The sequence below is a fragment of the Pipistrellus hanaki genome (assembly GCF_964339955.1).
Source record: "Pipistrellus hanaki genome assembly, chromosome: 5".
NCBI classification, from domain to species: domain Eukaryota; kingdom Metazoa; phylum Chordata; class Mammalia; order Chiroptera; family Vespertilionidae; genus Pipistrellus; species Pipistrellus hanaki.
Window position 1 is genome coordinate 69,880,101 of NC_140507.1, and position 13,270 is coordinate 69,893,370.

Below are 13,270 nucleotides of genomic sequence, written 5' to 3' on the forward strand. Positions count from 1 at the left end.
TGCCTGAGGCCGTGCGGGGCTCGGGGGTGCGATGCCGGGTTGGGGTTTGCTGGGTCTGGAGAAGGGGGGAGGCTCAGAGCGGAGCTTAGCGTCCACGCTGCAGCCTCTCCCTGAGCCTGTTTCCCAGGCTGAGAGCCAAGAGCGCGCGCTGGAGGGTCACAGGCTCCCGCATTTCTGGGGAACCCTATGGGGCAACAACCCAGCTGAGCCCCCCCAGGCTGCCGGCCTCTCCGGCCCCAGGCAATTCGACCCCACCCAGGCCTCCAGGGTGGTCACGGTCAACCCGGGACCCGGGTCTCCGCCGGCCTCTGCGGATCCTCCTCCCCCTCCGGCCCCACCCCACAGTGCTGGCTGCTGGGAAACAAAAGGAGGGGGCCGGGCGAGCGGGCAGGTGAGGAAGGAGGGGCCTGGCCGCTGGGAGCGGGATCGATAAATCAGAGAGATGAGATCACAGCCCAGCAGCCTCGATGGGGGGTGGCGGGCGGCCAGCGTGGCTGTGATTGGTCCATCACCGGGGGGAGTGGGGGACGGGGAGGCGGGGATGCGGCCCGAGTGTCACACTGCAGTCGCCATGGTGAGTCCACGTCCGCGGGGTCTGGGGTGAATGCGTGCGGAGGGCGTGGCCTTCGGGTCTGTGTAGACTCTAGGGTAAGGCTCGCAGGGGGTGGGAGCCCCTATCTGGACTTGTGTGTGCTGGGTGTCTCTATTGTGGTTGACATGCCTGTGGTCAGTGTGAGGGTCAGGCTGTGTGTATATTGTGTGCAGATGTGAACAGGAAGAGGGGTTCTGGGTCCTCCCCAGGTATATGGTTAGGGGGTCATGTGCATTTCCGTGTGGGTGCGCAGGGTCCTGGTGTGTGTCCATGTGTAGGTAGGGTTTTTGGGGTGTGTTCAAGGGGTGTGTGTTCAGCTTTGACACCCGCAGGCTGGGGAAGGGGACAGAGTTAGGAGAGAGCAGACACCCACCCTGGGTCCCCTCTGGGATCTCCCTGTGGTGCTGTCGCTGGGACCATCGCCTTCAGGAAAATGCAATGGCAGTTTGTTCATCCCAAGTTCGAGATAGGGTCTCTCTGGGCCGAAGTTTTTAAGGCCTAGGCTCAGGTGTCACCACAAAGAGGGCTTGGTCACATGACATCATCCCTGGGAAAGAATGGCAGGAACAGAGCCCATTGGCCAGAATTCAAATCCTGGCATCAGACAAACACTAAGGCTTAGAGTGTGCCCCTAGACAAGTATCCAATCTCTGAAGCACCATTTCCTTTAGTAAAATAAACATCACCTAACTACTGAGTTACTGTGAAGCTTAAATGGTCTTTATCAACATCTGGCACATTGTAGAATATATCAAACTCCTATGCATCCTTCAAAACCCAGCTTCAATGTCCCCTCTTCCAAGAAGCCTACTGGCTCCTCACACACACACACACACTCCAAGCTCTGCCTCTACCTCTGGGCTTCCCCCAGCTCTGGATGCCTCCTCTGGTCCCATCCAGACTCCAAGGTGTTGCAGAGTTGGGGGTCTGGATGCTGACAGCAGTGTTTCAGATCTTCTGTGATGTAACTAGACCCTGGGTTAAATGAACGTGCGTGCGAGTGTGGGTGTGCGCTGCTGACAGCTCTTGATGCCACAGAGATTTATTGGCAAACAGCTATAGGGTGGGAGAGGGAGGGGAGGGCACCGGGGCTGCTTCCAGCCTGATTTTGGGCTGGGATCAGGGCAGGAAGCTGTCTTCCATGAGTAACAAGTTTAGATCCCAAGTTTGGCAGAAACCTGAGCTGTGTTGGGGACCCAGGTCCGAGCAGTGTGGACACCAAGTTCTAGGACACAGGAAGCTCCGTCTCCAGCCAGCCACTGGGGAGAGGAGCCAGGGGTGTCTCTTTCTCTGCCTGGCCTTGCTTGGCCTGGCATGGCCAGGAGAGAAGAAACTGGGGCGCTGGAAGGAGGCTCACCCTGCACAGGGCCATGGGGTCACAGGCCCCAGGGACTGGAGGACGCAGGTGGCCTAGAAGGACCTCAGACAGTTCAGAAAAGTGGAAGGAAGGAAGGAAGGAGGTTCCTCCCCCTCCCCCAGCTTCTCTAAGCCACCCCACCCCAGCCAAAGCCAGGCCCAGGCAGGGCTGGCCCACGCCCCACTTCAGGACGTAGGAAATCTGAGTCTCAGCCCAGGGGCCGCCCTGCATTCTGTCCCCCAGAGGCGGAAGGGTGCCGGTGTATTCGGGGTCATGTTGGTGGCCCGTTTGGAGTGCCGGATGCCCATGGTGAAGGCCGGGGCTCTGGCTTTGGTCACAGTGACCCGCTCGGGGCTGTGGGTGCCAGGGCCAGGAGTCTCATCCAGGGGGCCTGGGGCCCGGGGCCGCCCCAGCATGGTGAAGGAAGGCGGGCGCTGGCGGTAGGCATTGGGGTCTGAGCTCTCATACTGGCCTGGGCCTGGTATCTCGGTGGGGTCCTGTGGGGGGCGGGCAGGGGGGGTGCGGCCCACCACTGTGTAGCTGGGGCTACTGGGCTTGATGAAGATCTGGGCGCCCCAGAGGGATGGCAGGGTGTAGGCATTGGGGGCGGGGGCCGAGGAGTCCAGGGGCGGTGGACGCAGGCGGGAGCCCAGGGTGAAAGCCGGGGGTGTCCGCTGGCGCGGGGGGGCCACCTTCTCCGGGCTGTAGGCCCCGGGGCCGGGTGTCACCTCCAGGCCTGTGGGAACGGAGCAGGAGGGTTGGCAATGGACAGAGTGCTCCCCTCAGCAAAGACCTTGCACAGCTCCCCGTTGTCCACGTGATCCCCGAGCCCATGGCACTTCTGAAGAAGCCCCAGGTGACTTCTCCTTCCTCCCTGCCTGGCCACACAGTGTGTTCTCTTTCAAGCCTCCAGGCCTTTGCCCAAGATCAACCCTCTGCCAGGCAAGCCTTCTGTGTCCCAGTCCCTCCTCCCAGGAGCCTCTCCTCATCCTTCCAGAGCCCCAAAGTCCCTCCTCCCGGCTGCCTTTGCCACAGCCCTTCCAGGGGTCCCGTGGCCTCATTCTTCCCCTCCCCCCAGACATGGCCACACGGAAGGGATGGTCCCCACCAAAGTCTAACGCCACCATGCTGAGATCTCATAAAAAAGCAAGGACCTGTCGAATCTACTTCGACTCCCAGCAGTTGGCCTAGTATATGTTTGGGAGGATGAGTTAGTAAAGGGTGGTGAGTGGCTGGGTGAGTAGATGAATGGATTCATGGGTATACAGATAGATGGATTGATAGATAGATCCTGGGTGGATGGATCAGTAGATAGGTAAATGGATCAATAGATGGATTGGACATGAACAGGTGAGAATGGGTGGGTAGGTTGATGAGTAGATATGTAGTTGGGTAGACGATAAATGGATCTGAGTGAAGGCGTAGATGGGTGATGGGTGATGGGTGTAAAGATGAAAGGGTGGGTGGATAGGAGACTGGAGTCGGGTGATTAACACTTTAGGTGACAGGAAGCTGTTTGCAGCCTGTGGAGGGGATTTCCACATTTGCCACAGTCCCCTCTGTACCCCGTTGTCTCCTGATGCTGAGGGTGAGCCCCAGAGGCCCAGGTCACCATCACCTTGGCCCACTTCACTCATTCAGCCCCTCTTCTGAAGTCTTCCATTTCATCATTGCAAAGACACTGAAGTTCTAAGAGCTTGGGGATAGGAGGGGAAGAAGACAGAGGCAGGACAGTCACTGAGACCCTGAAGGGACAGGGTCCTCTTGGGGTAGCACAGGCCAGATACTCACCCCGAGATTTGCCCCTGCCCTGCATGGAGTAGGCAGGAGCGCAGATTCGGCCAAACCGGGTCACTTTGGGGTCCAGGAAGTAGACTGGCCCAGGGCTGGAGTCCTGTGGAGATGCTGGAGGGAGGAGTCCAGGGTTCTGGATACATCCTGATGGCCCCACCACCCCACTCAGTGCCCCTGGTTACCTTACCCTGAGGCCCTTGCACCCTCCAGACTCCCACTGCCCCATCTTGGAGAGCAGAGACCTCGGCCTCCTGAGGTCTGATTGCCCTGACTGGGGACCTGGATCTCAGCTTGACTTTGTCTTGAGCACTCACTCCTGTGCCTTCCTGATCAATGCTGTCCGCCCCTCCCCCTCTCCTCTGCCCTGAGCTAGTTCTAGAGAAACCAGCTCATGGGCTGGTTAGAAGTGTACCTAAAGTGAGAGTAACTAGGCTCTCACTAAGGTTCCGAGGGGCGCAGTCCTTTTAATGCCAGGGCTTGTTGGCATGTGACAAGCTTAAGGGAAGGGCTCTAGGTCACATTTAAATCCCAGCAAGGCCTCTCTGAGCTCTCACTGGGCCTGTCAAAGCCTCTTTCTCCTTCGTAGCAGGATGAGAAGCTTGGCAAGTGAAAGCATCCATGGGAGGAGTGGTCCAGAGCCTGGCACTTGGTAACTGGGACCAATGACTGTGGTTGTCATTACCATTTACAAGCACCACCAGGTATAAGGGTATGGTAGGCTTGACAGGTACTAACTGATTTACACGTGTATGTGCACACGAAGGGCACCATGCACACACTGAAGCAGTTCTTGATAAATGAACACATCCCACGCCTCTCATTTCCCACCTCCAGGCTCTTGCCTCTGCTACAAACTCTGCCTGGAGTCCCCTTCTCCTCCTGGGGCCTCCAGCGAACTCCTACTCATCCTATAAAGTCCAGATCCCATGCCCCCACCTCCAAGAAGTCCCTGAACATTCAGCAACGTCTACACTAAGCACCCCACCCTGATTTCCCAGGTGTGTCCTAGAAATAGAGTCAGGGACACAGGTTCCTGGAGTCGTAGGCTAAGTTTTTAACCTTCCTGGTGACAGATGTGACACTGACTCCCTCACTTGCCTTCTGGGCCCCCTTGCACTTTTTGAGTTCTCTCTCTTTTGGGTTGGGGTGTTTGCTGATTCTGAAAGTGTGTCTGCCAGCTGCTCCCTCCCACCACGCCTCTGTCCACGTGACTCCAAGTCCCCACAGGGGACCCTTCTGAGCCCCGACCCTGGCCTACTTGGGACCTCAGAGCAGCTCTGGAAAATGGGCTGATGCCCTGAATGGTTTGGCTCAGTGGATAGAGTGTCAGTCTGAGGACTCAAGGGTCCCAGGTTCGATTCTGGTCAAGGGCATGTACCTTGGTTGCAGGCACATCCCCAGTAGGGGGTGTGCAGGAGGCAGCTGGTCGATGTTTCTCTCTCATCAACGTTTCTAGCTCTCTATCTCTCTCCCTTCCTCTCTGTAAAAAATCAATAAAATATATTTTTTTAAAAAGGAAGAAAATGGGCTGATGGAGTTTGTGGTCACTGAGATGAAGGGAACAGGCTTGCTGGATGACTGATAGGATGGACAACTAGGAGCCACCCGCATCGCTGCACTTGGTGTTCCCTCACACATTCTGGCCGGGAGGAAAGTGGGCATCACAGAGGTCAGGTCACCCACTGACCAGGTGAGCCCCACCTCCTTCGGTCTCACCACCCCTGGGGTGGCGAGTAATTTTCACTCTCCTCTCGCCACACGCCGTGAGGTCAGCAAGGCCTGGAGAGCCGCTGGCTCGGTGATGGAGCAGCTGACGCAGGCGCTCCCTCTCCGGGGCCTCTCTCCTGAGCACGGACCAGGTACCCAGCCTTGTCGCCACTTTTAAGGCATTCAACCCTCACTTAACAAACATCATCGCCAGGCACCGAATGCTTATTTAGTCCTGACAACTGTGCGTGAAAGAAGCATACCGTCATTGGTTACAGAGGAGGAAGCTGAGGCACAGAGCAGTCAAGTGGCAAGAAAGGTGCTAAGTGGGGAAGGCAGGTGCGGGTCCCACCCACCACGCCATTCCTTGCGCCCCCTTCCTCCCTAAGGAAGCCGAGGACCAGAGAGGCTCAGCAGCTTCCTGAAGCCCCACAGCAGCCCACCGGGACCCCGGCCTCCCTCAATGGGGCCCAGATCTACCCAGTGAGACAGTGCTCCCTGGGGAGAGGTTGGAGGTTCAGGAGGCCTCTCAGAGCCCCCTCTCCCGCCCCGCCTCCCTGCCCACCGCTGGCCTTACCCTCGCTGGGCCTCCGCAGGAGGGAGTAGGCAGGACTGGCTACCCTGGTGCAGTCGTGGTTGATGTAGCCGACCGTGGATGGCAGGGCGTACAAGCCTGGCCCGGACCCTGTGACCAAAGCCCCCAGATCACCGCCTGGGCCTAGGTCCCCTGAAACACGGTGGGGAGCTCAGGCCCAGCCCTGCGCCCCCTCCCAAACTCCCAGCCGCCCTCCATGGCAGGGGTGGGGGGAGCAGGGGCTGCCTGCTGCAAACAAGCATTGTGAGACAAACATGAATCACAGGGGGAGGGGCTGCGGAGCCAACAGCCTCCTCCCACCTCAGGGCACAGGGGATGGGATGACTGAGACCTAGACACAGAAAGGTGCTGTCACAGGTGGGGAAACTGAGGCCCAGACACAGGGATATCCCGTTGCAATGTTTGACTGCCTCTGCAAGAATGTCAGTGCCGAGACCAGTTTGGCTCAGTGGATAGAGCATTGGCCTGTGGACTAAAGGGTCCCGGGTTCGAGTCTGATCAAGGGCATGTACCATGGTTGCCAGCACATCCCCAGTGGGGTGTGTGCAAGAGGCAGCTGATCGATGTTTCTCTCTCATCAATGTTTCTGACCTTCTAATCCTCTCCCTTCCTCTCTATAAAAAAATAAATAAAATATATATTTTTTAAACGTCAGTGCTGCAAGAGCCAGGAAACCAGCCATGGGGCCTGACTCCAGATGTTTTGCTACAGACAGGGAAACTGAGGCACGATCCAGGACCCAACCTGAGATCCCACAGTGAACATCACAGTCGGAGCGTTCAGCTCGCTGATCAGTGCACCACAAACTCCCCCCAGTGCTTCGCCTGGCGTCTGTGCCCCCAGGGCCCTTGGCTGTTTGGTTCAAGGCTGTACCCTCAGCACCTAGAAGGGCACGTGGCCCATAAAATGCTCAGCTCCTGGTGCGTGGAAGCATAGGCAGGGTCATGGAAGCACTCTGTTCACACCCACCCCACTGGGCAGAAAACTGAGGCCTGGGGGAGGGCAGGGACGCCACCGAGGCTCCCAGAAGGGGTCCCCCCGCCATGGCCCCCCTCCTCCACGGCCCGCATGTACCGTCCTCCAAGGTGGCCATCCGGCAGGTCTTCCTCAGGCCGGTCTCTGGGATCTGGCACTCTGTGCACCGCCGACCCAGGGGTGCCGGCGTCTGCCGCGGCGCGGGGTCGCAGCTGAGGGTGCCCATGGTGAGCAGGGGTGGGCGGCAGGGGGCCCGGGCCCGGGCAGCACTGACACTTGATGCTGTCTCCTCAGCCGCAGTGGCTCTGGGTCGCAGGGTCCAGCACCGTCCACAGTCCTCGAGGCTTCTGCCTGTGTTGGCAGAGCCCTGGCCTCACCACACCCTCCCAGGTACCGCACAGACGGCCCCTTGTCCTTCGGCAGGGAGTCTTGGGGCCCTGGCCCAAGCGGGCTGGTCGGCAGACGCTGGCCTGGAAGTGGGGCTGGGATCGAGTGTCGGCCAGATGGCGGGACAGTCCAGGAAAGAGTCCGGTGTCAGCAGAGCGGGTCCCCGGGGAGACGGTGGAGCTGGGCAGCTGGGGCCAGAGCAGGCCCCGGGGGAGCTGGCGCCACAAACACAACACCCACAGCCTTGTAGCGGGCGGGACTGGTGAGGTCATGGACAGCATGGCCCCATTTCTGCACCTGGGGAAACTGAGGCACCACCCAAGGTCATACAGCCAGTTTGCCACTCTGGGCCAAGAAGCTTCCCTTCTTCCTTCTTCCCTTCCTTCCTTTCCTTGTTCCTTCCTTCCTTCCTTTATCCAACAATCACTAAATGAGCACTGACTGTGTACTAGGTTTTGTTGGGGTTGGTGAGGACACAACCGGACAGACAGACAGGGAGCTGATGTTCTTGGAAGGAGAAAGAGAAAATGAACAATAGCCCAGCCAGCGTGGCTCAGAGGTTGACCAGGAGGTCACGGTTCGATTCCTGGTCAGGGAACATGCCCAGGTTTCGGGCTCCATCCACAGCGTGGGGCCTGCAGGAAGCAGCCGATCAATGATTCTCTCTCATCACTAATGTTTCTATCTCTCCCTCTCCCTTCCTCTCTGAAATCAATAAAAATATTTTTAAATGATAAATTAATAGATGAGTGTAGTATATTACAAGGTGTTAAATGTGTTGTAAAACACAGTGCAGGATCAGGAGTCCAAGATGGCAATGAGGGAGCCGCCGAGTTCTCTTAGGGGAGGAAGAGAGGTCACTGCACTGAGAAGGTAAGGGAAGAGGACACAGTGTGGCTGTGCAAAGGCTCTGGGGCAGATGCAAGGATGGCAAGGAGGCAGTGGGGTCCTCCAGAAGAGCCACTGCCTCCCAGGAGCCCACAAGGGTTTGTTCCAGCCCAATCTACAGTAACATCCCTGCTCGCCGGAGGCTACTGCTATGTCAGGCTGCAAGACAGGGCTCAGGAAAATTTGGCTGAACAGAATACAATCCTGTCTCTTCCATGGTATCCTTGTTTGTGGCTGTATTGTTGGGCCCTTTTCAACTGTAATGTTTTAACAGCTTTACAGAGTTATTAGTGGCCTGGTGCACGAAATTTGTGCATGGGTCCCTAGGCCTGGCCAGGGAACAGGGCTGATCTGTGGGGTGACCAGTGGGGCCATCGAGGGGTGGGGGGGAGGCCCCTGCTGGCACCCGTCTTGGCATACTGGCTGGGGACAGCTCCTGCAATGAGTGTCTGCCCCCTGGTGGTCAGTGTGCATCATAGTGACCACAGGTTACACCAGCTGTTCCACTGTTCAGTTGATTTGCATATTAGGCTTTCATTATCTACACGAATAAAAGAGTAGCATGCAAATTGACCATAACTTTGTGGCACCCACCAGCCAATCAGGAGTGGGTATGCAAATTAACCCAACAAATCTGGCAGGCTAATTTGCATATGCAGGTGCCAATGCAGGCATTCTGCACTGCTCCAGCCACTGGGGGCCTCTGGGCAGTGTGGGAAGGCGGACAGGCAGCTCCAGCCAGAGCAAAGATGGTGCTGGCAGCCAGGGCCCATTCTTGCACGAATCTTTGTGCATCAGGCCTCTAGTATAGGATAATCACATACCACACAATTCACTCCACAAAGTAATTTTAATACATTCTATCATTTTAAAATTTTTTAGTAAAAATGTTATTGTCTATGTAAAAGGTTATAAAACAAGCCTTAAATGCTTGTATTAGAAAAGAAAAGAAAAAAAATCTTAAAATCAATGACCAAAGGTTTTACCTTAAAAATTTTGAAAAAGGCCCTGGCTGATGTGGCTCAGTTCACTGGAGTGTCATCATCCCATACACCAAGGAGTGGCGGGTTTGATTCCTGGTCAGGGCACATGCCAGGGTTGCAGGCTCAATCCCTGGTAGGGGCATGCAGGAGGCAAGCAATTAATGTTTCCCTCTCACATCAAGGTCTCTCTCTCTCTCTCTCTCTCTCTCTCTCTCTCTCTCTTTCTCTATCTCCCCCTTCCTCTCTCTAAAAAAATCAATTTTTTAGAAATTAGAAAAAGAAGAGTAAGTGGCAGGAAGGGGATAAAAAACATAACAGCAGAGCTCCAGCCGATTTTGCTCAGCATCGGCTCAAGGACGGAAGGGTCACAAGTTCAATTCCAGTCAAGGGCACATACCTTGGTTGCAGGTTCACCCCCCAGCCCCCGCTTGGGGTTTGTGTGGGAGGCAAACAATCCAAGTGCATCTCATACAGCAATGTTTCTCTGTCTCTCCCCCTGCCTCCACTCCCCCCCAAAAAAAAAATCAATGGGAAAAATATCCTCAGGTGAGGATTAACAAAAAACACACAAAACAAACAAACAAAAATGTAACAGCAGAAATGCATGAAATAGGAAACTGTAGAAAAAATTAACTACCCTCCCCCCAACAACAAAAACAAACAAACAAAAAAAGCTGGTTCTTTAAAAGAAACAACAAATTTGATAAACCTCTAGCCAGACCAACCAAGGGAAGAAGAGGAGGAGATACAACATCAGGAATACAAGAGGCACATCCCTGCAGACCCACACACGGGAGTGAGGCTCGGCCCACACGCACATTCCGTGTGTGCATCATCTTTAACGACCACAGCATCTCCCCAAGGAAGGCGCTGTGACTGAACCCCACCTGTGGTCACAGACGGAGGAACAGGCTCAGAGGGTGCAAATAACACGGGTAGGTCCCTCGGTAACTCATCAGCAGAACTGGGCCTTGAACCCAGGACTTTGTAATCAACGCTGAGAGTGAAGGGCTTCTTCTAGGTTCTAATCCCAGCTGAGCTTTCTGATGGTCCCAAAGTCACAGTGGATTCCTGTGGCCCTAAGAATAAAGCCAAGTCCTCACTGTCACACAAGGCTCTCTTGTCCCCTCTGCCCTCCCCTCCACCCCTCAGCCCTCGCTCCTCCACTCCCACCACGTCAGCTGGCTTATTATCCCATGAGCCACTAGGACAGTTTCCGCCTCAGGGCCTCCCTCCACCTGGATGCCTCTACTTGTCCTCCCTCCACCTGGATGAGCCCACAGTTGGCTCCAGCCTCTGTCCCCTGTGGGCCCCCCACATTGGACGAGCCATTTGATTTTTTCCAGAAGCAGCAGAAACTTCAGAGCTGTGGACAGAACCAGGCACTGCGGAGGGAGATGACAGAAAATACCCCAAACTCTCTCTCTCCTCCTGCCAATCAGAGCCTGGCCAGAAGTGCAGGAGCCCAGGGACCCCACCACTGAGGTCAGCCAGGCACAGAAAAGACAGATGTCCCTCTGCAGGTCACTCCCCAAAATCAGCCCAGGCTGCATCAGCCAGCATGCAGTTCAGATCCCTGGAGATGCTGGTTCCAGCCGGAACTTAGACCCAACTGCCTCCGTTTCCCACCGAAGGGAAACTATGACCACCTCCCAGGATTCAGCTGGGCCATGGCCCTGGTTGCCTCAGTTTCCCCATTGTACCTCGGGAAGGAACCAAGGCAAGGGCAGAGTGGAATGGCCACCTGAGCTTTGAGGACCTGAGGGCCCGGCCACCTCACCAGACAGAAATCAGCCCATGTCAGTCCTCGGGTCCCCCACTGATGGCGCCCGATGGCACCCCTTCTGTCTATGACTCACATTTAGCTCAGAGCTTTTCCCCAGCTGCCAAAAAATGGCATGCAAATGAGCTGCTATTTCATTTAAAGCATGTGCCAACAAGCCATGGTGGGTATTTTTTATTATTGATTTCAGAGAGAGGAAGGGAGAGAGAGAGAGAGAGAGAGAGATCGATCAATGATGGGAGAGAATCATCTATCGACTCTCTACTGAAACGGACCCTGACACCTGTGCATGTGCCCTGACTGGGAATCAAACTGTGACCTCCTGCCTCATGGGTCAACGCTCAACCACTGAGCCACACCTGCCTGGCAAACAAGCCATGCTTTTAATTCAGTCTGGCTCCTTGACAGAAGAGAGCTGATCCGAGGGAAAGACAAAAGGAACCCGGATTGAGTGTGAGAGTGAGGATCCAGGACATCGCCCTGGGCCTCCGGGTTCTGAAGGATTGATACGGTTGGTGCTCCCTAACTTACAGCCTTGTCCTGGTTACTAATTCAGCCTGTATTTATCTGTCTTCCCACTATGCGCCCGGCACTGGCAGGGCTGGGAAAACAGGTATGAACAAAGCACTTTCCTGCCATTTTGTCGCGAGTGGCCAATAACTGAATTTCACATTCCTTTGGAAGGCAAGGAGTGCAGAACCAGGAGGGTTGGAGGTGTGGGGAGCTTGCAGTTTGAAATGGGTGGTCAGGCCCTAGCTGGTTTGGCTCAGTGAATAGAGCATCAGCCTGCTCACTGAAAGGTCCCAGGTTCGGTTCCGGTCAAGGGCACATGCCCAGGTTGTGGGCTCGGTCCCCAGGCGGGGGCTTGCAGGGGGCAGCCAATCAATGATTCTCTCTCTCCCTCTTCCTTCCTCTCTGAAATCAATAAAAATATGCTTTTTTTAAAAAAAGAAAGAAAGAAATGGGTGGCCAGAGGAAGCCTTGCTAAGAAGGTGACATTGGATCAGAGGCCTGACCGCGGTGAGGGAGGCGTCTGGAGAGAGGGCTGGCTGAGCAGAGGTCACGCAGCCGGTCAAAGGCCTGAGGCTGGAGGGTGCCAGGCAGGTTGGAGGAACAGCAGGAAGGCTGGGACGGAATGAGTGAAGGGGTGAGAGGGAGGAAGTGAGGGCAAGGAGGTGACAGGGCAGGTGGTGCAGGGTCCTTTTGGCGCGGGAAGACTTGGGCTATTACCCTGAGGGACGTGGGAGCGGCGAGGGCTGTGGACAGAGCAGGAGCCTGCCCACTCCGTGCTCATCGCATCCTCTGGTGGCTGCTGCCGGGAGGACAGACGGTGGAGTCCGAGGCCAAATCTGACTCAGCTGCTCACAGGCGCCTCCTGGTGGTTGCGAGGGAGAACAGGCCGTGGCCGGCGCCGGGACACCCGGTAGAGGGGACTGACTGCAGGTCCAGGAGGGATAGTGGGGGAGGTTGAGGGAGAGGGATAAGGGGATAGGGGGTGGGAGGTTAGAGGTGAGGGGGGAGAAGGATGGAGGTGGAGGATGGGGGTGATAAACAAGTGTGTTCTGGGTGTGTTCATAAACTGGAACCGACGGTGTGCGTTCGGTGTGGAGACTGCGGAAATCAGATGTATTGGGGCCGCCTCCAGGATTTGGGCCACAGAACCGGGAGCGTGGAGCCGCTGTGAGGAGGAGAGGGGAGATGCAGGACCGAGGAGGGGCAGGTGTTAGGAGAAGATCCAGAGTTCAGTTTTGGAATTGTACGTTTGGGGCTTTGCTAGGAGCTGCACAATGAAAGATCAGACAGAGGCCCGAGAAACCAGGACGACAGGCTCTGTTAGAAGAGAAGGACGGGCTGTCTCAAAAGGGGAGAACAGGCACATGTGCAGAGGGCAACAAGCCTTTTGATGGGAGGAACGGGAAGGGAGGGGGCTTAGGGTACTCGGCACATTCTGATTGGTGGTTTCATATAAGGCACATGATTAGGGACCTAGGGACTTAGGAATGGGGGCTTAGGGTATTGGGCAGGTGCTGATTGGTGGTTCAGTGTACAGTCCATATAAAGCGCCTGGTTAGGTGCTCAGGAATGTCTGGGCCGCAGGTGCAGGTTACATCATACTCCGTCCATCAGTTGGGGGAAGGGAGGATCTATCACATGTGGACACAGGTAGGCTGGTTGTCTATACATAATAGCAAATCTCCCCAAAAGCAGT

General features: G+C 56.0%; 1 protein-coding gene across 1 annotated transcript; it reads right to left on the reverse strand.

Moving 5' to 3' along the window:
• Nucleotides 1-1,729: 1,729 nt before the first annotated feature.
• CIMAP1D (CIMAP1 family member D) lies at nt 1,730-8,028 on the reverse strand. Its single transcript, XM_084886465.1, has 4 exons — nt 7,120-8,028; nt 6,028-6,177; nt 3,741-3,854; nt 1,730-2,685 (listed from the first exon to the last, which is right to left on the reverse strand). The coding sequence occupies exons 1-4, from the start codon at nt 7,244-7,246 to the stop codon at nt 2,135-2,137; spliced, it is 942 nt and encodes a 313-aa protein (XP_084742591.1). The 5' UTR covers nt 7,247-8,028; the 3' UTR covers nt 1,730-2,134.
• Nucleotides 8,029-13,270: the final 5,242 nt, after the last annotated feature.